This window comes from Delphinus delphis, chromosome 6 (assembly GCF_949987515.2).
Source record: "Delphinus delphis chromosome 6, mDelDel1.2, whole genome shotgun sequence".
Taxonomy (NCBI): Eukaryota; Metazoa; Chordata; class Mammalia; order Artiodactyla; family Delphinidae; genus Delphinus; species Delphinus delphis.
Genome location: NC_082688.1, coordinates 30,475,323 through 30,497,643, shown reverse-complemented (window position 1 = coordinate 30,497,643; position 22,321 = coordinate 30,475,323). Strand labels below are relative to the sequence as shown.

At 43.1% G+C, this 22,321-nt stretch overlaps 2 protein-coding genes across 2 annotated transcripts in view; both read right to left on the bottom strand.

Annotated features, from left to right (window-relative positions):
• GRIN3A (glutamate ionotropic receptor NMDA type subunit 3A) overlaps positions 1-22,321 on the bottom strand; it is a 151,923-nt gene that overhangs the window by 3,555 nt on the left and 126,047 nt on the right. Inside the window, exons 7-8 of the mRNA XM_060013356.1 lie at positions 2,693-2,857; positions 1,254-1,330 (exon numbers count right to left, since the gene is read on the bottom strand). Of these exons, the coding sequence (XP_059869339.1) occupies positions 1,254-1,330; positions 2,693-2,857 (242 nt within the window). The remainder of the gene's footprint in view (positions 1-1,253; positions 1,331-2,692; positions 2,858-22,321) is intronic.
• Positions 12,925-18,440, bottom strand: PPP3R2 (protein phosphatase 3 regulatory subunit B, beta). Its single transcript, XM_060013631.1, is given in 5 exon segments — positions 12,925-13,307; positions 13,310-13,406; positions 13,782-13,996; positions 16,036-16,206; positions 18,416-18,440. Coding segments are annotated over 5 exon segments (891 nt in total).

The window sequence follows — 22,321 nt, the reverse complement described above, 5'->3', positions numbered from 1 at the left end:
CGTTAAAAATTTATGTTAAAAATAATTATAGAAAAAAATATGTAACACGACATAGAACAGCTGTGACCTGATTGGTCGGCAGCTTGTTGCTGATGGGGCCGCAGTGTGATACAGGAGCACCACAGACCCTGAGGGAGAGGGGGGTGTGCTCCCTGCCTGGAAAGAGAGGCTTTAAGAGATAACGGAAATGATTCTGACAAGCTTGATGCAAATTGCAGAGAAGGGGACTGCAGCAGTCCCCAAGGAGGTAAAAACAATGAAAAAGAATCATGTTTTCCACCCCCTTTTCCTTGTCCTCTATTGTGAATAAGAAGTGTGAGTGTCAGGTTTTAAAATTACCCAGAAAGCCAAGCTTGGAGCTGAGGATCTGCCATAGATGACAGAGTTGCTTGGAGGAAATGCTGTAAACCGAGGCCTCTGGACATAAGAAAGAACCAGGAGGCTGTCTTAGGCAGCATGAAACAGAGGCCAGCCAGGTACTAGACCCAAATACTTCTAACATCTTTAGCCACCATGAATGAGGCAACAGTCTTCCACAGGCTGGATGTGGGGAAGATGCAGAGTTTCAATTTTCAAATGTCAACTATGCATTTAATGCTTGTTGCTTCCTATTAATGAGATGCTCTTTTCTGGGGAGTTTGTAGTAACAGTGCCGGGAAATGGGTTAAACAGAACACGTCTGTTGCATATTTCAAATATTCCTAGAAGTGCTGGAAAGGAGTGGGGAGTGGAAACATGCCAAAGGGGCAATATTGCATGAAACTGCCTGTGGTACTTATGAATTAAGTCTAACTTGTATTTTGTACACAATAATAGATAAAATAGCTTTGTTTTCAGGGCTTTAGATGTGTTATCTCATTGAATTCTTATAGCATCTCTAGAAAGTAGGTACTCTATCTAATTTTCACGAGTGAGGAAATTGAGGCATAGCGACTCGCCCAAGACCACACATATTGTAAGTGTCAGAGTCAGTATTTGGATCCGGATGCTTGACCTTAGAGATCACACCAGCACTTAAACCACAACATATATTGCCTCTACTGCATTTCAGTGTCCATCTATGTACAGATATGTTTTTTATTTTGTCTGTGCTACTTCTATTTGAGACCACGTATTTTTACTGATGGTGTTTATCAACAACTTGGTCCCGATTTGATTCATTATACATAATTTCCCTTTTGAGCATGAAGTCTCAGTTACATCTCTAAACTTTTAACAAACATAAATGACACCTGGAACCGGCCTCTTCTTACCTCTTTTCCACACGCTTAGTCTTGAAACGCTGCCGCTTTTCCTCCACGAATGATGTGTTTAGTGCTCTATGTAATCTCTGGCAGAAAGAACAGATGCACACACAGAGACTGTTAGAAACACGCAACCAGGGGACAAAGTACCCCCTGAGATTTAATCTCTTCACTACAAACCTAGGCCTCTTTAAACAACTTAACAATGATGACGGAAAAAAGATCAATATTCAGTCCCAAATCTCAAGAAAGCAAAAATTCTAATTATAAGTTATTATTCTACCTGGAGGAAAGAAAAGTAATTTGATGGGAAGCTTAGAAATACTCTGAGTTGTAAAAAGGTATGTGATATAAAGAAGAGTTATCATAACCAACACGTGGCAAAGGGCCTGGCACAATTGCTAAAGGTGAGTCAAAAACTTAAGTCTGACTTCTTAACAGCCAAAACAAAGAAGGTAAGAACTCCTGATTAATTAAATTAATCATGCTAACATACAATGGAGAGGATCAGTTGTCTGCAGAGTCCTCCTTAGGAGACCAATTAGGTCCTAGGATGAAAGTAGGAACAACAGGGTTCACATGTAACCAAACCAATGATAGTGACCTATCTAGAAAAAAAGTACTGTGTTAACAAAGCAGTGAGTCCGCATAACAATGCAGGGGGCAAAGGTGGCAGAACTGGCAGCCTCACTACTGAGGAGCTGAGATAGTGCACTGGGAAGTAGGAGGGAGTCGTCGGGAGGTCAGGATGGCTCCTCCGGCCTCGCTGGACAACGCGCTGGGGGGCGGGGGCCGGGGGGAACTGCTGCCTTTGCTAGAGCTCCTTCATCGGTAAGAAGCCTTCAGAGTACATTTTGTCTCTCAGTGCCAGTTTCCATCAGGGTGAGATGTGCAAAGGAATACGCTTGAATGGTGGTCTGCCTGACATTTTCAGTTCTGTCTGTAAGTGAGCGTGTAGGTGTCTGGATTACATGAAGGAACTTTGATCCTATGAGCTTGGCCTTGGCACCAGTGGACTTCAAAGCTCTGGACCATTGAAATGCAGTGAGAACAGGGGCTGGTAGGTTCATCTAAAGGGAAATGGACTTCGAGTTCATTTAATGGGTTTCAATTTTGGCAAGAAAAGAGTCTATAGGAAACAAATCTTTCACACCATCTCTTCAGACTGTCACTAAGAGAAGCCAGGTTAAAAGGGATGCTATTCCTTCCACTGTGAGCAACAGTGGACAGTTATATGAAAGGCACGAGCATTATGGGATAGCTTGATTTAAGGGGCAAGTGAATTAATGGGATAGAGGGAACTCCATCTTGTACAATGAGAGTGTCTACACAACTCTGGTTCTCTTGGTAACCTGTCATTTGTCAGTCTGACTTGGGGCCCCGGATTCTCCCATTACTGGGAATTCGGACGTTTAGGAATATTGGAGGAAGATGCCTGTGGCACTCACCTGACTGGTGTGGAGCCAGTATTGCAGCCTAGATTTGTTCTTGATGCGTGGGAGCAGCAGCCTGTACACTATGTGCTCACCAATGGTGGTCAAGATGGAGAGACCAAATCCAACGCACAGCAGCACGAAGAGTCCAGAGAAGTGTTTGATGCCCATTTGCAAAGTCTGTGGCAGAACAGGAAAGGAAAGGCCATGAATGTGATGCTTCATCTGGTCCCACGATTGTTCACTCTTAGATGCAGATTCTTTTTTGCTGGACCCAAGGAAAGCTGGAGACTGTTCCTCTGCGTGCTCCGCAGACATCACTAAACTACACTGTGAAGGGAATCCATCCAGGACTGAGGGCTGCTTCAGGGCACAATTCCCGGGGTGCTACTCACATACAGTCCTACTGTATGAATGGTTTCTGGAGTCGTGCAGAGGCCCTGCATCTGGACTACCCTATGGTCTCAAGAGAGACACAGAGAGATAGACATCGAGAGAGACTGAAAACTGAAACAATTTAATATATCAAAACATTAAATAGTTATCAAGGAAAGAACCTCTCTCAGGGACAGAGAATGAGTAGATTTAAGGGGAAAAGATGATGAGTTCAATAATTTTGACATTTAGATCTGCCAGGGAACATGGAGATCATCTAGTTGAATGTCCTCATTTTCAAGATGAGTAACCTGGGCCAGAGAAGTGAAGGGAATTGAGCCAGGTCACAAAATTAGACAGCCACAGAGGAGAAAGAGAAGGGACCTATTTGTTGATTGCTTACTTTTTATTTTTGCGCCGAGATAGGTATGGTAACTGCAATTTATAGTTGAGGAAACTGAAGTTCCTGCAGCATTTAAGTGACAAAGCTGGTCTATAAGTCAATGTTTGTTTAGTAGCTCCAAAGCCTGGGCTCTTTCTACTCTACAACAAAAGAGCAACAACAGCCATAAATATAATAACTTTAACACCTGTGACAGGCACTTTGCTAAATGATTTACACGAAGTCCTTATGAAATACGTATCATCCAGTCTACGACATCGATGACCAGTCAGTCCTGCAGAAAGAAAGACATTTGATACCTTGAGTGCCTACTATGTGCCAGGCACTCTCCCAAGCACTGGGGGGTGAAGTTAGGAGGGTTGTTTCCCTGCCTTCAATCAGCTTGAATCTGGGGAGGAAGCAAACATTTATACCCCATGATAAATTGATCCACGCCTCCTGGGTTTTGCAGAGAAGCTGGCTCATGAGATAAGACTTAAAGTAAGGGAGGTAGAATGTGGAGGCTTGGGTGGGAAAGTGGCACTCGAAGCTGAGGGAAGCAGAAACAAAGAATGTAACAAAGACATGAACTTCCAGCACAGTGATCTGGGGGCTTGTGAAATAGAGAGCTGTGTTCAGGGGTAGGGTGCAGGAGGCCTGTGTCCTGAGGGAGAAACAGGCCCGCACTAGGCAAGCCTAGATTAAGCACCTCACCCAAGATCACACAAACCAATGCTAAGGAGCCTAGGTGTCATTCCTTTGCTGGAGGCTTTTGGTCACCATCATCATCGACAATTATTTAGCACTTAACATGTGGAAGGCACAGTTCTGAGCTCTTTATCAATGTAGCAATTTTCTTAATCTTCCTAAGGACCTATGAGAGAGGTACTGTTACTACCTCCATTTTACAGGTGAGGAAACTTAGGAACAAAAGAATGAAGTGACTTGTCCAAGGTCCCATAACTAGTAAAGGTCAGAGCTGGAGTTCACACCCAGGTAGTCTGGCTCCAGAGCCTACACTCTTAACCACCTCATTTGACTGACATGAGTGATCCTCCCATCCTCTTGATGGGTCTTCCTTTCTTTCATTCTCCCCACCTCTACCCCCAGTCCTGGAGAAGCAGCCATTTGGGATGGCTCAGACATGGCTAGACCTCCGTGGTATGCCAGAAAGTCTATCTGGGGGCCCAGACTCAGAGGCAGGGTTTGGAGATTTCAGTCTTTGGGGGAGCCTGGGTCATGGAATCTCTTTTCCTCCATGACACTACTTCTGGCAGTGGCTCTGGACCAAAGATGGGTGCTAGGATCCCTGAAGAAGAAAAGACTAAAGGTGAGCAGGGGCACAGAATATGCACCAGGTTTAGGAGACTGGGACACAGGCAGGAAAACTAGCAGACACCTGAGAATGAGGGAGGAAGCCCAGCCTTAGGGAACAAGAAATGCTGGTCTAGGAAATGTGAGAAGTGTATCAGACCCTGAAGGCTACTCGGGTACGAGGGCTTTTCCTGGGACATCTCTGTACAAGTGGTGACCAACCTGACCTCCAGAAAGTATACACAAATGTGTTTGAAGACCTCCCTTGGCCTGGGCCTGTTGTAATGTGTACAGGGTACGGCTATTACAGAAGGATTCAATTACTACTGCTGTGGACGAAGAATGCACTGGGGAAATTAATTTTGGACTTTAACACTAACAGCATCAAACACTCAGCAAAACACTAAACAGACTGGTGTTGCTTTCTTATAAGGTGCTGCCAAGATGAAGAAGAAAAATTTAACTTACAGTGAATCGTCCTGCTTTTAAAAGCATGATGTTCCCTCTGTTTTTTTGTGCATAACAGTAATTAGTCTCATTTTCCTCTTATTATCCCAATAACAAAGAGGCTGTATTCAGTTTATTTTATACATTTCTTTCTTTAAATTTCTGTTGTTTACATCCACATGCTAACAGACTAATAGAAGTAGTTGCTGTGTTTTTTTTAATTGGACATCTGTGTGCCAGACACCATATATGCATATTATGATCTTATAATAACATTGTAAGTTAAGTATTATTATCCCTAGTTTACATTTGAGGAAACTGAGGCTCATTAACTACCATACCCAAGATCATACAAGCTAATAAATGGGGAAGCCAGGCTATGGATCCAGGATTGTCTGATGCCAAAGCCCGCACTGCCTTCAAGCGAACACCATTCACAGGTGCCCCTTGCTGTCTGAACTCTGACTATTCCCTGTTACAACTTGCAAAAAATTTTATTCAGAACTCACCATCTGAATAGAAAACACTATAATCTGCCTTTGGGCACCAATGAAAATGTTTATACTGTGTCTGGGTCTCAGTGATAAGATGTACCACTGCAGTTGTAATTCGGCTGTCCTTCCCCTAGGACCACACTACTTCAATGTGTTATGCATTACATATGTGCATCAGCCCCACGTTATCAAGTGAAAACTTTTTGTCTGATAGAGTGGAACTTGCTCAACTTGACATTTATCACTTGTCAGAGGAAGAAGAGGAGCAATGAATATTCAATGTCAATCTTTAAAATAAATTTAAGTGATGCAGACAAAATAATGACTGCAGGTGCAAGTGACAGGAGCAGAAACATCACATTCAGAAATGCAATCACAGCCCAGTCTCATGTTGTCAAGAGCTGTATTAATGGAAGCAAAGAAATGCAAACAGACCTAAGTTTTTTATTTTCTTCATCCCATTACTTTATCCCATTTGATAGCTCACAGCCACACACGTCTAGAGTCTCAAGAGCCAAGGAGAGAAGACTGTCCCAGGATTTAGCCACAGGCAAATCTCAGGCATTTATGGCTTCACTTAGTCCTTCACAGGCTCACTCTAGCCCATCCAATCTCACTCCATTAACTCTTTAATCAATACGTAACCACTCAAAAAATTGTCTTGCTTGCTTATTTTATTTTGCTAAATGTTATTTATACTTGTTATATTTCTTTAACATTTTATTTTATTGTTCATTTACATTAATATATATCCACTGTACTGTGGTGGGAAAGCATACTCTGTATTATGCACACATGAATAACCACTGATTAAGCATTGAAGAACTGGTGTTTTAAATGCTTCATATTATGCAGAAATCATTGGTGGATTGTCATATATAACAGTCCATGCATTGTGCATTAGATATTAAACACTAATAAATGTCTAAGAATGTTTTAGTGATATTTAGGGAAACTGTTTGGGCTTTTTGGATGAGGTGGGAAGGCTTTATTGTTCATCTCATACAAGATAACAGAAAGGACTCCTACCATCTGGAAATTTACCAGCCAACATATTTCCAGGAACAGACTAGATTCAGATAAAGGGTGATGCCTGTACTATCAAAGGTTCTGATTGGTCTCTGCCTAGATCATCAGTGACATGTAGAGGCCAAGACCGCCAATTTTGTTGCTGCTAAACCCTCCTTTGCACCTTGCTCAGATGTGGACCCTTGAAACATCTGACAGCTGGTTAGATAACTGACTAGGTTCTGAAACTCCAGCAAGGAATGCAGTTAAAGTATTTCAGTCATCATTTGCCTCAGATGTTACTGGTTAAATCTTATGATCTAAGCCTCCCTAGCCCCCACTCCACATCACCCACTCCACAGCAGCTACCCATTTTCTCTGATCCTCTAAAGAGTCTGTAATCGTTGCTTTCAATTCCTCTCCTAGATACTGGGAAGCAGGATGAGGAGCAAGCAAATGCTGTTTCTAATTTTGAAGACATGATTTCCTTTTTTTTTTTAACACCCCACTATTTTGCCCAGAAGAGAAAGTAGCTCAATAAAATTTGGCAGACTCGTTGTGTCTGTACATATAGCCCTTTGTCTGGGTGGGAGGACGGGCACAGAAGATGGAGACCTCCACCTGCATGAGGTGTGGGCTCCAGAGGTACCAAGGACAGCTATCGCGGGAGAGAGTTTGCCTGGGTGGAGACAATGGGGTAAGATTGTGCGATGTAATCATGTGGGATTTCTAAAAAATTGTAACAACAATCATGAAAAGGGATAAAGAAAATATTCACTCATAGAATCTGAAACTTTCTCATCAATGAAGACTGAAAGACTGAAAGATTACATTCAACAAAAGAAACAAAAAATGATTTGCAAAATCCAGGGAGACACTGCATGAGTGAAGTTAACAGTGCTCACACATTTGGATAAGAAAATAATCTAGATGGACAGTAAAATTAGGGTCCGCAGGAACTTCCCATCACATCCCTGGTCCTGGGGGCTGTGGCACCTCTGTCTCTTCTAACCTGGAATCTGCTTAACAGCTCCTCAATATGGCACAGCCCAGGTTGCTGAGGAGATGCCCCCTTTCTGTTCCTTGTGCTCCCAGAGCCCCCGCCCCTTCTAGGTTTGGGAAACCATCTTTTAGCCTTGGACCTGGTGCTGAATGTGCTACATTATCTCCACTGTGCGGTCTTTTGAAAAGTCTTAATTTATTAATAAAATAACTCAGAAAAATATTTCTAAAAATTAAATTTGAGGTGATTACCATTATCCTTTTACTATATACTTTCAATTCTTCATTTTCTCCTCTGAACTACAACCATATGCACATATATTTTCCAGAGTTGTAAACTCTGTTATATGTTAATATAACAAATATTCTTTTTAAAAAACTTAATCTAAAAATTTATGGATTTATACAGTTATTTTATTTATTAACTTTAATAGCTTTATATTATCAGTAACTATTATTTTATCGTAATTGACTTTACTCCCAAACTGTCAGGTATTTAATATTACTTATTATATATATAATAAATATTGCCACAATAAAAAATCTTTTGCATATGGCATTTAAAAAATCATTTTTGATCCTTTCTTTGAGATATATATTGCAATGGGTGGGATTACCAGGTAAGATCATATAACCGTTCTGATGCCTTGTGATGTGTGAAATGGTCCTCAAGAGTGTGAAAACCATTCCCAGTGATTCCCAAGATGCCCCATTGCACAGGATGCTCACATCCTCTCCAACCCTGTTTTGCAACTAATCATTTTTTCCTGTTTTAGGTATTCTGATTTGTATTTATTCAAATTTTCTGGCTACTTTTTCATGTTTGTTTTTCCTGTTGCCCCAGGTATGTATTATATATTTATATGATTTGCCCAATTATGCATTTCAGAAAAGGCATGGATTTTTACTGAAAAAAGCTATTAACGCCTTTCCTAACACATTACATATGTGTCTCAACTTTTAAGTTTTCCTGTTACCTTGTTTTGTTAGATTTTATTATACAGGTGTTTGAATTCTATATGGCTCTATTTGTTTTGATTATTGGAAACTCTTCTGTTGTTCAGTCATTAGAAATAGCAGTTGTTGGGATGTTTTATGACCAATTGCTTTATTTCTGAAAAATAATGAACACTTCAGTCCATCTTGAGCTTTTTTAACAAGAGTGGAACATATTGCTTTGTCTTTCTTGAGACTTTTGATTTCAGCCCCATGCTGCAGAGGTACCTTAGCTAGTAAAAGACCATCCCATCCCGGGGTGGTCTGCATTCCTTTATGCTAATTTTGATTTTTACTTAAAATCCTATTTTTAAAAAAAATGTTGGCCACATGCACACACACATACACAAAACATTGTGAGAACAAACACCATGTAAAATTAACAACAAAACAACTTATTTGTGTGTCAGATTTAGTCTAAGAGCTGTCAGATTGTATCCTTTATCTACACAGCTTTTATTGCTGCTCATGTCGCTTCAGTGTTATGGTTTTTCACTATGAATCAGCTAGTGCTTTAAAGCTGACACATGGTTTGTCACTATTTACACAGTCACCAGCCAGTGGAAGAGCTAGGGCAGCCAGTACGAAAGGAGAGAGGTCCAGTTCCGATTCTCAGTCTAGCGACCTGACTCCTTTATCATGGTGCCACCTTGTCTTAAAAAACATCCAAGCCTCTCCCTTTTCAAGGCATGCAAAATAGATAAAACATAGTAGCCAGACTCACGAACCACTTTAAATCCTAACAGAGAGAATCAATAAGCATAAGTGAAGAATGGAATTTGTAATAAAAAAAATTCCTGAAGGTTTTTCCTTGAGAATTCCTCCGAAGCAAGATAGATTTAGAGAATAAACCAACTATGCTAAGGCCATATTTTTTCCTACGTTTCAAAAAAAAAGGAAGTGTCTAGTGGTTTGGGGATTGCAACATATGGTAGAGAGCAGACACAATCCATTAATATATGATTCACAACAACGTAGTGTTACTGATGTCTACAGCCTCAAAACATATTGGTTGCTGTTACCAGCTTAATCTAAATACTGTCACTTATTTCTCAAGATGAGATGGAGGTGGATGATGATGTAAGACTGCCTTGCCTAATACTTTTAATTTTAATTTTTAATTTTTTGCACTGTATAGAACCAAAGAGGTAGAAGCTGCTTGCTCCTTGACAAGAAATTCACCTCTTTGTAAAACCTGAGGCTTGGTTTGATTATATTGATAAGACTATCAGGAATAATTTGAGGCAGGTAAATACAAAAACCATAAAAATAGGAAGCAATGGAGTGAGGTGAAAAAAGCTCAGCATTTGGGGTCACAGAGCCTGGTTCAAGTCCTCACTTTGCCACTTACCAGCTGGGATAACTTGGAGAAGATTCTAGATCTCTCCATAGCATCATCTGTAAAACTGAGATGATAGCACCCACCCCACAGTGTTGTTATGATGATTAAATGATATAACAAATGTAACAGGACCTGGAACAGCTGTTCAATATGCATTAACTACTATTATTACCCCGAGGACCTGTACAGAACTAGATTTGTTGGCAACTGGCAATTAACAAAGAGAAGAATCAAAGCATTCTAATTTGGAAGTAAATGTGATCTCTCTTCCCAAATATTCATACAGTCAGATCTTTCTAGTTGCTGAAACTAGAAACAGGCTCACAGTTCCAGGTCACTGCCACAAAGACTTGGGTAACTATATTAGGTAGACTGATAAAGCAATTAGCTTGTGAATTCCAGCCACTCTAGGAGCTGAAATAGTTTTCCTGATCAAGCAATTAGCTTGTGAATTCCAGCCACTCTAGGAGCTGAAATAGTTTTCCTCCTCTTGTTAAATTTGAACATGTAATCCAACATGTTTCAAACTCTCGGTCCTAATTTTTAATTTCCATATTTTAACGTGCACATTGCAGAGCATACAAATAATGTCTCTCTTTCAGAAATCCTCTTCCCTGGCATTACACAAGCTCACTTTTCTCATGCAAGGTTTCCTTCACAAAGTCAAATAGGTTGGGCTAGAATGAGAGTCTCACTCTTTTAAACTTTCTCCAGTCAAGACATCTGTTATCCCCTCTGCAAATGCAGGGGTGGGGAAGATCTTGACATTATTTCCATTGTTTCCTTTCTGGATTAGGATCACACAAATGTCCAGCTAATCTGAGAGTGGGTGTGGCTAAATACTAAGTAAGCGTTGGAAAGGAACCAAGAGGCCTCCTTCTCCCTTATATATTGATCTAGTAGAAGAGGACGAAAGGGGGAAGGGAAGGCCATGGGTAGCGTGAAAGTTTTGTGCTCTAGCACTTTACATGTTTAATCTTCTTGATTCCTCAAAATAACCTGGGGATGGATCTTCATTTTAATCAGGAGAAATGACACAAAGAGGTTAAGTAACATGCTTGCGCTCGCACAACTAATAAGAAGTGACTGTGATAAAAACCCAGTTGTAACTGCATCCAAACCCAGTCTGAGTCTTTGAACTACGTTACCCTGAAATGGGGGTGAGACTCGTATAACTACAGGATTGGGAGCATTTACTGATCATTCATACATTTTTTTTAGGACTGCGCAGGAAGTTAAGGGGTTGGATACCTATTCTTTGTGGTTCATAAGTAATTTATTAAATAAAAAGTATGGCAGGGTGCCTTGGTAGATGGGTGCTCGGACAGTAATTCAATTTGTGGATTTACTTGTCCCACTTTTGGGTTTTATTTTTGCGGGGGGATGGGGGCAGGGAAGACTAGCTACCAGCCTCTTCGAAATATAAGGATAATTAATCTTGAAACAGATCTTTCTTGTCCTGAGAAAAATCACCTGGGTTTTGTCGCTTGTCTTAGTACATGTAGGGAGAGTACGTCTCATTGTCCTGGTATTCTGAGAGCCTTAAGCACCTTCTACGGGGATTGGACCACTGTGAGAAACAGGCCTGATGTAAAGTGGCAGACATTGGGACCAGTCCTGTCCCAGCTCTTCTGAGGACAGCTTGTTCTCCAGGATCTGACAGTAGTAAGTGGGACCACAGAGAGCTGGTAACATCTAGGGTGCAGGCAGCAGTGTACTTACTGGTATACTGGCTCTCCAAAACAAGCAGAAGCAAAACAACTAAAACTTTCTGCTTTTTTCTGTGAGGTACTTACTACTCTCACTATGGCTGATTTCAAGCGATCGACATGACATCACTGAACACAGGGTTGGGGAGGGACGTGCACACTTTGATTCTCACCCAGTATGAACAGGCTCCAGCACACCCCTTGGCTGCAGGTTTATTAGGGTGTGAGGGACTCTGGGCTGACTGTTACATTAGAGAAAAGGCTTCCCACCACGAGAGAGCTCTTGCCTTCCCTGCCAGGCCCAGGTCTGATTTTAAGAAGTAAGCTTTGTTAGTGTAGAGAGCGTCCACCCCTGCTGCAGAGGTGTACCTGCTCATCTCTGCATCTTTTGAGTGCCAGGAGCAACGCCGCTTCAGCATCCTAGGGAGAGTCCACTGCAGCTGGAACCTTCACTGCCTCTGCTTGTGGGAAGAATGACTCTGAATGTGGCCTATTCTCTCCAACTGGAGCGGGGCTGAGTATTGGAGGTGAGAGAGCTTCCTACGAAGTTCTCTGCCCTGTTTGAGCGGAAGCCCCATGAACTGAACTTAACACTGGAGTGGGCAGCCAACCCTTAAAACCCACCTTCACGGAGACTGATCGTTAGACTGGGCATTTAGTCCAGTCTTAGCATTTCTTACAAGAGCCCTGAGTTTCTGCTCTGAAAAGAAACTGTTCAGGAGCTGGAGCGATGAGATAGGAGGAGCCTAGCTGGATTCCTGACCCTCAAGACATGCTCGGGGATTTCTGGATGTACCATGGGGAGTGGGCTGTGGCTTTCAAAAGCGAAAGATGGGTTTTTGTTGCCCAGAGAGAGGTGATTAAAAGAGGCTCAGCCAAGAGGAATATATTCATCCCTGTTGCTACAATAAGTAGATAACGACCCGTCAAAAGATGCCTGAACACCACAAGTAAATGAAAACAGTTCACCTAACACCTTTTCGGAATTTTTCCCCACATATGAAACCATGAGAAGTAAAGGAAAAGATGTATATTTTCTTATTTTTGAACTTTAAAAGTTATTCTTCACTCTTTATAGTTTGGCCTCTGAATCAAAACAAAGAAGAAAATACGTTCATAAAAGCCATTTCCTTTTCTTCCCCCCCCACCCCATGCTCCTTCATTATGTTCTCCCTGACTTAGGGCATTCCCAGGAGAATACATAACACTGAGGTGGGCAAGAGGTTGGTGTTAGAAAATGTTGCTTCACAAAGAGAAATACTTCCCAGCAGGCCAGAGGGACGGGTGCTGGGCCTCTTGAGCTGATCTTTGAGAAGAAAGAAAAAGTCGTTGTTGGGTGGTGCTCTTATAAAAGCTCGCACAATTGTCAGCAACTTCTTGTGGCTCTCCAGGCTTCCGACCGCAGCACTGAATTCCTGGAAGGATATTTTCCCACCGTGATCCTTGCCCAGGACGATGATGGTTTTGTCCACGAGCTGCTGTAACTGCCAGTCTTTCAGGTTGTCCCCCACCATCATCGTCAGCACCTGGAAGGGCTCCCTGCTGGAAGTGTAGCCGTCTTGTCCATGTCGTAGATGCTGAAAGCAAACCTCAGCTTCTGCTCCTTGTCTCCCTTGACACTGAACTGGGAGGTCCCCAGGATGAATTCCCCGAAGTCCACCTCTCTATTTTTATTTATTTATTTAACATTTTTATTGGGGTATAATTGCTTTACAATGGTGTGTTAGTTTCTGCTTTATAACAAAGTGAATCAGTTATACATATACATATGTTCCCATATCTCTTCCCTCTTGCGTCTCCCTCCCTCCCACCCTCCCTGTCCCACCCCTCTAGGTGGTCACAAAGCACTGAGCTGATCTCCCTGTGCTATGCGGCTGCTTCCCACTGCTATCTATTTTACGTTTGGTAGTGTATATATGTCCATGCCACTCTCTCACTTCGTCCCAGCTTACCCTTCCTCCTCCCCGTGTCCTCAAGTCCATTCTCTAGTAGGTCTATGTCTTTATTCCCGTCTTACCCCTAGGTTCTTCACCACCTCTCTATTGCCGTCTGTGTCGAAGACGACTGTCACTCGCTGCGCCAATGGGTTCTCCTGTAGCTCCGGCAGGGACATGAACTCCACGCTCAGAGCGCCCGAACTGTCCGAGTCCAGCTTCTTAAACCGCTTGCCCAGCAGTTTAATTTCGTCTTGGTCAAAGTGGCAGCACATTTCTACTGGGTAACTGGACTCATTTCCATTGTGGAGCCAGTCTGGACATTGGGTCGGGGGAGGGAGCAGGGGCGGTGGGCGCACGCAGGGCTGGAGAAGGACTGTTACGCCGCCAGGTGGGGTGGGGGGGCTAGGGGGGGGCGGGCTCGTGGGACCCCCCCCCCCCCCCCCGCACCGTCTCCTCTCACCCTTCCCTACCCGTTCGCACGGCCAGGCAAGAAAATGGGCAGCTCTGGGAGCCAGGCGGGGGAGTGGGTGAGCAGGGGGAGAAGAGGGGGTGGGAGGGGGGAGTTTGCGGGGGTGGGGGGTAAGATAGGAAGATAAGTAGGAGAGGGGAGCTAGGGGGAATGCCCGGGACAGGCTAAGGGCAGGGATACCTGCTTTCTTCCTTCTCTCGGTACCTTAACCCTTATCTCTCCTGCCATTTTTAAAAACCTTCTCGTGTCACTTTTCCTTCTTCCCTTGGAAACTAAACTCCAAGGGGGCGGGGCCGCAGCTGTATTAATCACCGCGGTATCCCCAGCATAGTGTCTGAAATGCAGTATGTGCTTAATATATGTTGAATGACTGTGTAAACTGCAAGCAGGGGCTCTTGATGCTTATTTGCAGGCCTAGTGTAAGGACTAGATGAGATAATACATCAAAGCATTGATGTCATGTATACATCAATAGCTGACCCTTGAACAACATGGGTTTCAACTGTGTGGGTCCACTTATATGCAGATACTTTTCAATAGTAAATACTACAGTACTACAAGGTCAGCAGATAGTTGAATCCTCTGAGACAGAACCGGGGATACTGAGAAAGGATACCCAGGGCTGACTATACAAGGATTTTCCACTGAGCAGAGGGTTGGCACCCCTAAGCCCTTGGCATTGTTCAAGGGTCAACTGTTTTTCCTAAATTCTCTGGGAGGGAAAGCCAGGATTGATATCCTTCTGGTACAGTGGCCAATGACCTTTTTCAGAACATGGGGTTCAGGGTCTTTGTAAGAGACCACCCAGATATTACACAAAATTTCTCACATGGATCATCTACAGGCAGTAACACATTCTTGAGGAATATACACAATGCTGAATTCAGGGCCCTTTTCAAGAAGATACAGGTCCCAAGACCATAGCCTCTGTCACCCTATTACAATACTTCAAATCCATCCTCTCATACCCAGTCTTTATCTTTGTTGGGCTAGTGCCTGGCGGCTGTCCTGCAGACCAATTTGGGGAATGGCTGTAATGTGTCCTGAGAAGCCTCTGCCATATTTTCAGAGTAAAAGTGGTCCCTAGGCTGTCTCAGTCTTTCCCTCGTTGCTTGAAGTGGATTTGTCCTTTTCTGTTGAAGATGAATCTCACCCCTGCCTCCCATATTCCTTCTTCCTTTAGGAAGACATCAGTTACTCCAAATGCATACGAAATACATTTGGTTCAAGAACAATGCAGCTCTGAGGGACTTGGGGGACTCCCAGGACACTAAATCAAACTGAAGGGGCCAAACCCTCTCTCATTTAAAAAAAGGTGGCCACCTTTTCTGTGCTTTAGTTCAGCCAAAATATCAGCCTATAGGTAACCATGCTGAAACTGGCACAACAAAGCCATGGAATACCTTACCATTAGATCTACACAGTTAATTCCTGACTGAATTAACTAGGTCTTAAAGAAGCATGGTAGGGTGGAAAGAATTTAGAATAGTATAATAGGGGCGGGGCGGCGGCTGTTAGCGCGAGACCGAGATGGTTAGCGCGAGACCTCGAGACCGCGAGACTGCGAGACCTCGAGACCGCGAGACCGTTAGCTTTTGGCGATTAGAGGTCTTGCTTTGCAGACAGTCAGCCGCGCTGTGGTCCCCATGGTAGAGAGTGCGGTGAGAGGCGAATCGCGGTCTTCTCTCAGGGGCCCTCCCTTCCAGGCCCTCTGGCCTCGAGCTGGTGGGTGAGCCGGGGGCCCCGCGGACAAGCTGAGGGCTGTGTCCTGCAGAGCTCCAGAGCCCTCACCATGGCCCCCTACTGGCCGGGCCCAGGCCTTGAGGCAGCAGCGAACCTCTGCCCCATCCCCACCTCCGCCACCTAGTGGCGGCGGCAGTCACCGTGGGTCACCGTCCGTGGGACCCGGCCCTCGCCTGGGGGGTCTGAGGAGCCTGAGGGCCGGCTTGGTCCAGGGCGCTTGGCTCCCTCAGTGATGACGGCTGCGCAGGATCTGGGGACCTGGCCCTGAGGATGCTGCCAGCTGAGCTCTGCCTCTTCAGTCGGGCTGGGCACTGGCGGGAGGACCCAGACTGAGTGCTGGACTAACGCTCCCGGGCAGGGTAACCGGCCCCTGCAGGGACCCCTTCCTCTTAGCCAGGGCCTGGGCCTCAGAGGGCGAAAGTCGAGCCTTGGGACCTTGTAAAATGAGGGGTAATGATGTTGCTTTGCTTACAGAATTTGTTAAGTGTTAAAAGCCGCAAGGAGGCATGGAGACAGAACTAAATGCCTACCCTTCCCTTTCTTGTCAGAACAGAGAATAACCTTTGTTTTGGTGAGGTTTACGGGAACATCATGACCTCAAGAACAAAGGATCTGACACCAAGAAGTCTGCATCAACTAACCACGCCCCTCCCTCACCTTTCCTATAAAAGGGCTTTGCTGAAAGCTTTCTGGGAGTTCGGTGTTTTCAAGGTATGAGCCATCCGTCTCCTTGCATGGCCCTGTAATCAACCTTTCTCTGTTCCAAATTCCAGTGTTTTGGGATTGTTTGGCCTCACTGCGCATGGGGCACACGGACTTGCGTTCTGTAACAATAGGGCAATCAAATCTTAACTGTCCACTTAATAGCAGTAAACAGCTTGGAGAATTTGCTTAATGTCAGTTTTCCCCATCTGTAAAATAGGGCTAATAATATATTTTAAACAGTTGTATGAGGATTAAACTGTTACTAGCCAATATGATAAATCATTATTATTGTTGTTATTATTACTAATTTTATTACTATTTACCCTGCTGGTGGAGATGAAGGCTTAAACAAAGAATACTTGGCAGCCTGGGCACTTAAGTGTATGTGCATTCATTTAATGAACACTCCTTGTGTACCGTGTACAATATGCCAATCGCTGCTCTAAGCCCTTAGCCAGCATTAACTTCAGCTCCTCCAGGGCACTGTTCTTTGAGGGCTGATGGCAGATTTTCCATCGCAGGCTTGAGGAATGCAGTGACGGACCTCACTCGTACTCTTATGGAGTCCTCTTGGTTTTCTCCTGAGTAATGCCTTGATGGTTGTCCTTTAGGAAGGAGTCATCAGTGTGGAAACTCTTTTTTTTTTTTTTTTTTTTAAATTAATTTTATTTATTTATTTTTGCTGTGTTGGGTCTTCGTTTCTGTGCGAGGGCTTTCTCCAGTTGTGGCAAGCGGGGGTCACTCTTCATTGCTGTGCGCGGGCCTCTCACTATCGTGGCCTCTCTTGTTGCGGAGCACAGGCTCCAGATGCGCAGGCTCAGTAGTTGTGGCTCACGGGCCTAGTTGCTCCGCGGCATGTGGGATCCTCCCAGACCAGGGCTCGAACCCATGTCCCCTGCATTAGCAGGCAGATTCTCAACCACTGCGCCACCAGGGAAGCCCTGGAAACTCTTAAGTAAGTGTCTTCCTCTATACGGTGTGGTATTAGGAGGTAGCGAGGGGCAGTGGTGAGAGCATAGGAATTAAATAGACCAGGTTCCAGTCCCTGCTCTGCCCCATGAGCTGTGAGCTCTTAGAGGAGCTGTTACTGTCCCAGCCTCAGTGTCCTCATCTGTAAAGTGGTGATAATAATCACCTGCTTTATATATTCTAAGAGTGAGATGAGGGATTGCATATAGAAATATTATGTAGAAGGAGAAATATCATCCCAAGAGTTAGCTAATTTAATGGTGAAACAGACATTACCAGGAAGATGGTACCACTTCTTTGAAATAAAACGGTGCACAATCAGAATTGCTTTACTCCTGCCTTGTAGAGGAGGTAATGTGATGCTGGATCTGAAATTTTAGTCAGTGTGAAGTCGAGTTCCCCATTGTTCCACATTTTATAAACTTTGTAGTTCAGCATTATTATGGGACTCAATGCCATTGTTTCAGTTTTCTCCAGCCATTATTCTTAGTCATTTCCATGGAAAACACTATTTGTCACTCTTTCCATTTATCACTGTGGGGGGATTTGGATTGCTGGACATTCACTGCAGGAAGCACATTAAAAGGACTGGCTGATTGTTTTGGAAGAAATCAGGATCCTGACACCACTTCCATTTCAGTAAGCCATTTTTTTTTTTCCTCAAGAGTTTTCAGGAAAAGGACTGTGAGGGGTTACATGCAAATACAACTGACACTGGAAAATAAAATAGAAACAGAAGTAATGAGAATTGAGGCTCATATAAAGCTTCATCTTCCAAGTTATTCAGCAGAACAAGTTTCTGAGTAATTCACACACTCTGGGAGCTTTACAGTTGGAAGCCCTCACCTTTCTGTGATTTGCTGGGCACCATCTTTAACATCTGTTTGTACTGAGGTAGCCCCTGTGTAGACTGTGGAACCACATTGCCGTGAGTTTAAAAGCATTCATGAGCATCAGAGTTCTCACCTGCAACTCAGAAATACTATAATGGTGTCATATAATGTTATTATAGGTTTAAGTGGGATAACATCTAAAACTTAAAAAAAAACAACAACACAACTAAAAGAGCACACCAGCGCACATTAGGGGCTCAAGAGATTTTACACCTTGTCTCCTTACTTTTCCCTTTCCTACTCCTTTATTTGCTTTCTCCAAAGCAGAAATTTGACTCTGGCTCTATGTGTTTTATCTTCCTTGGATGTGACAAACCTTGTTTGAAGTTTAAATCCATTTAACAAATATTTCAACAACATGGATGGACCTAAAGGGTATTATGCTAAGCGAAATAAGTCAGAGTGAGAAAGACAAATACAGTTTTCACTTATATGTGGAATCTAAAAAATAAAATGAATGAATATTATAATACAGAAACCGACTCACAGATACAGAGAACAAACTAGTTGGCTCCCATTGAGGAGAGAGGTGGGGGGAGGGTCAAGGGAAGATAAGGGTATTTAGAGGTACTACTAGGTATAAAATGAGTAAGATTTAAGGATGTAATGTACAGCACAGGGAAAATATGGGCAATATTTTATAATATCTTTATACAGAGTATGATCTATAAAAATACTGAATCCCTATATTGTACACCTGAGACTAATGTTATAAGTCAACTCTACTTCAATAATAAAACAATCCATTTAACACATATATATTGAGCACCTACTATGTGCCAGGCCCTCTGCCAGGTAATGGAATTTTCTGTGGTGAACAAGACACAGTCCCTTGAGAAGTCTACAGTTTAGTAAGTGGTATGGCTTTAAGGTTGTTATCACTATTTGCTCAGTCTTTTATGTTTATCATGTATATTCAAAAGAATCAAGAGTAATATGCTTGATTTTCTTTTGTAATTCTGGGATGGTGTTTAATATGAGCTTTGGAATATATGGTTTTTCAATCATAGTTTTGCTATTTAACAACTCCGTGATCTTGGGCAGAGTTACTTATCTGAGCCACTGTTTGCTCATGTGTAAAACAAGGATACAATTGCTAACTTATAGCATCGTTTTCAGAATTAAATGAGATAAAATGCATAAAGTATTAGACTCAGTGCGTAGCACATAGTAGGTACAAATATGGTAGATATAACAATTATTGCCTATTGGAGACTTGTCTAGAAAATTCTAATTCTAGTAGATTGTTTGTATATATACACATGTAAATATACTTAAGTACTTATTTGTTTTCTACACAAATATCTATTGAGCATCTGCAATATGAGAGGCATATGGTAGTGACCTAAGGCAGATACTTTCCCAGCTGTCTCTGTCCTCATGGAGCTTACCGTTTGTAGGGAAGATGCACATGAACCAAATTATCATGCCCATAAATGTACAGGGGCACCTGTGGTGAGTGTCAGAGATGAGAAGTAACACAATAGGAATTTAATCTTAATCCAGTCAGAAAGATTAACAGAACTTTAATTGGGGAAGTGATGATTGAGCTGAAATCTCAGGGAGAAGTTAACTGGATGTTTAGGCAGGGATGCGTGTTCCAGGAAGAAGGACTTCCACGTGCAGAGGCACTGGGGCAGGAAGAGCATATCAAGTAGGACAAACTTAAAGGCCAGTGTGGCCAGAACAGGGAGGTCAAGGGAGAGCATGGTATTAGATGAAGTGACGAGATGATCTGACCGTGCCTTAGACACTGAAGAAAGGGCAACATTTATTCAATCATTCCTTTACAGGGCATCATTTATCCAATTATGTTTTGACATATAAAGCATTGAGGGCATTCAGAGATGGTCCCTACTCAGAAAGCTTACCTACTGCTGAGTGAACTGAGGCATTAGAGATTGTGATTAATTACAGCACAAGATGGAAAAAGAAAGATGTCATCAGAGAGGTAAGGGCAAAGAGCTATAAGAATTCAGAGAACTGAGAACTTGTTGAGAACTTCCTAGAATTATTGCTGGGGACAAATGGAGGAAGATTTTTTTTCCCAAGAAGTATTGTTTGATCCTGATGAAGACAAGGGTGACAAATACCATAATCATAGAAGTAGGAAAGGGAGTAGGCGTAGATACCAGCAACTAGTTTAATGCGGCTGAAATACTTGAGCAAAATATGAGGTTAGCTGGAAGGAAATAGATCAAGGGGAGTTTTGAATGTTTGGCTGAAGACACTTGGTTTCCATATGACAGGGAAAGCACAGATGAGTGACCAAATCAGAATTTTATTCTAAAAAGATCAATCTGGCATTGTTAAGGGTGAGCTGAACAGGGTAAGTGCCTGGCAGTTGGGAGAGCGGCCAGCAAACAATGACAACTATGCATGTTTATCTGGAATATGAGAGCCTGAGCTAGGATGAAAGAGGCACTAGAGGTGAAAGGTGAGGTGTATTCATTTGCTAGGGCTGCCATGACAAGTAGCAGAAATTGGATGGTGCTTTCAACAGAAATTTATTGTCTCCCAGTTCTGGAAACTAGAAATTTGAAATCAGGATGTTGGCAGGGCCATGTTCCCTCTGAAACCTGTAGAGGAATCCTTCCTTGCTTATTCTTAGTTTCTGATACTTTGCCAGCAGTCTTTGGTATTCCTTGGCTTGAAGCTGCATAAATCCACCCTCTGCCTTCGTGGTCACATGGTGTTCTCCCTGTGTGTCTGTCTTTGCATGCTAGTTGTCTTCCTATAGGGACAGCAGTCATTAGATTAGGGACTCTCTCTACTACAGTGTGACTGTTTAATCTCATCTTTGATGACCCTATTTTCAAACCGGGCCCTATTCTGAGGTATCAAGGGGTTAGCTCCTTAGGACTTAAACCTATCTTTTTGGGGGGTACAATTAGACCCATAACACTAGGCCCGGTGTCTTACTGGACAGAAGGACAGACGGAGGAAGCAAAGGTGAGACTCCAAATGTGACTGCACTGGCTTCCCAGGCTGACCAGCCCTGTGCTTGGATGTTGCAGGAAGCCACCTCTACTGTGTGATGAAGGGCTCACATGGTGTGTGTAAGGGCTCCTGGGCTCCCCGCCCTGCACCCCCTGACGATACTGGCTTCTTATCCAACTCCCACAGCCACGTGGGAGGAAGTGTCTTCGGAGGAAATGTCGGGGCAATTTCTCATATTCTTAGACTTGGTTAATACCATCTGTGAGATATAAAAAAGATGGTTTTCTGATATTTTGTGACACTTCACATTATAGCCACTAGGTGATGATCTTCACACATTTCCTTCCTTTTTTTTTTTTTTTTTTTTCAAGCTGGACTCTTCAGAGCCTGGAGAGTTAATTGTTTAGCACTGGGAATAATTAGGGAGGAGTCCCGTTTCATGTGATTCCCCCACAGATTTCAGTGTATGGAAATCTAAAAAAGTGGAAGGAAGACTGTCTCTCACAATAGTCCTAATCAGTCTGAGCACTGTTCACACCTTTTAGTTGCATAGTAAATAATATTTCATAAATATTCACGAGTTCATTGAATTCAACCAGGGGAAAAATAAGGACTGTTAACAGTATGCGATCATGGGTATAACGGATGCTCAAGCATCTCTGGTATATAAAAGAGGAGACCCTTATTCCATGTTATCTGTTTAATTGCTCATTAGCATGGGTAAAGCAGGACACTTGCTAGAATTAGTTTTCACTGTATCAGAATTAAAACTTTTGTCATTTATAGTAACCAGAGAGGAACAGAGAAGCAGCCCTAGCTTTGTGATGATATGGGGTGACGAGAAAACAAGACTAGAGAATTGTAGGTCTCCAGCTTGTGCACCCAGCCACCGGACTTTGAAATACCATTGACCACATTT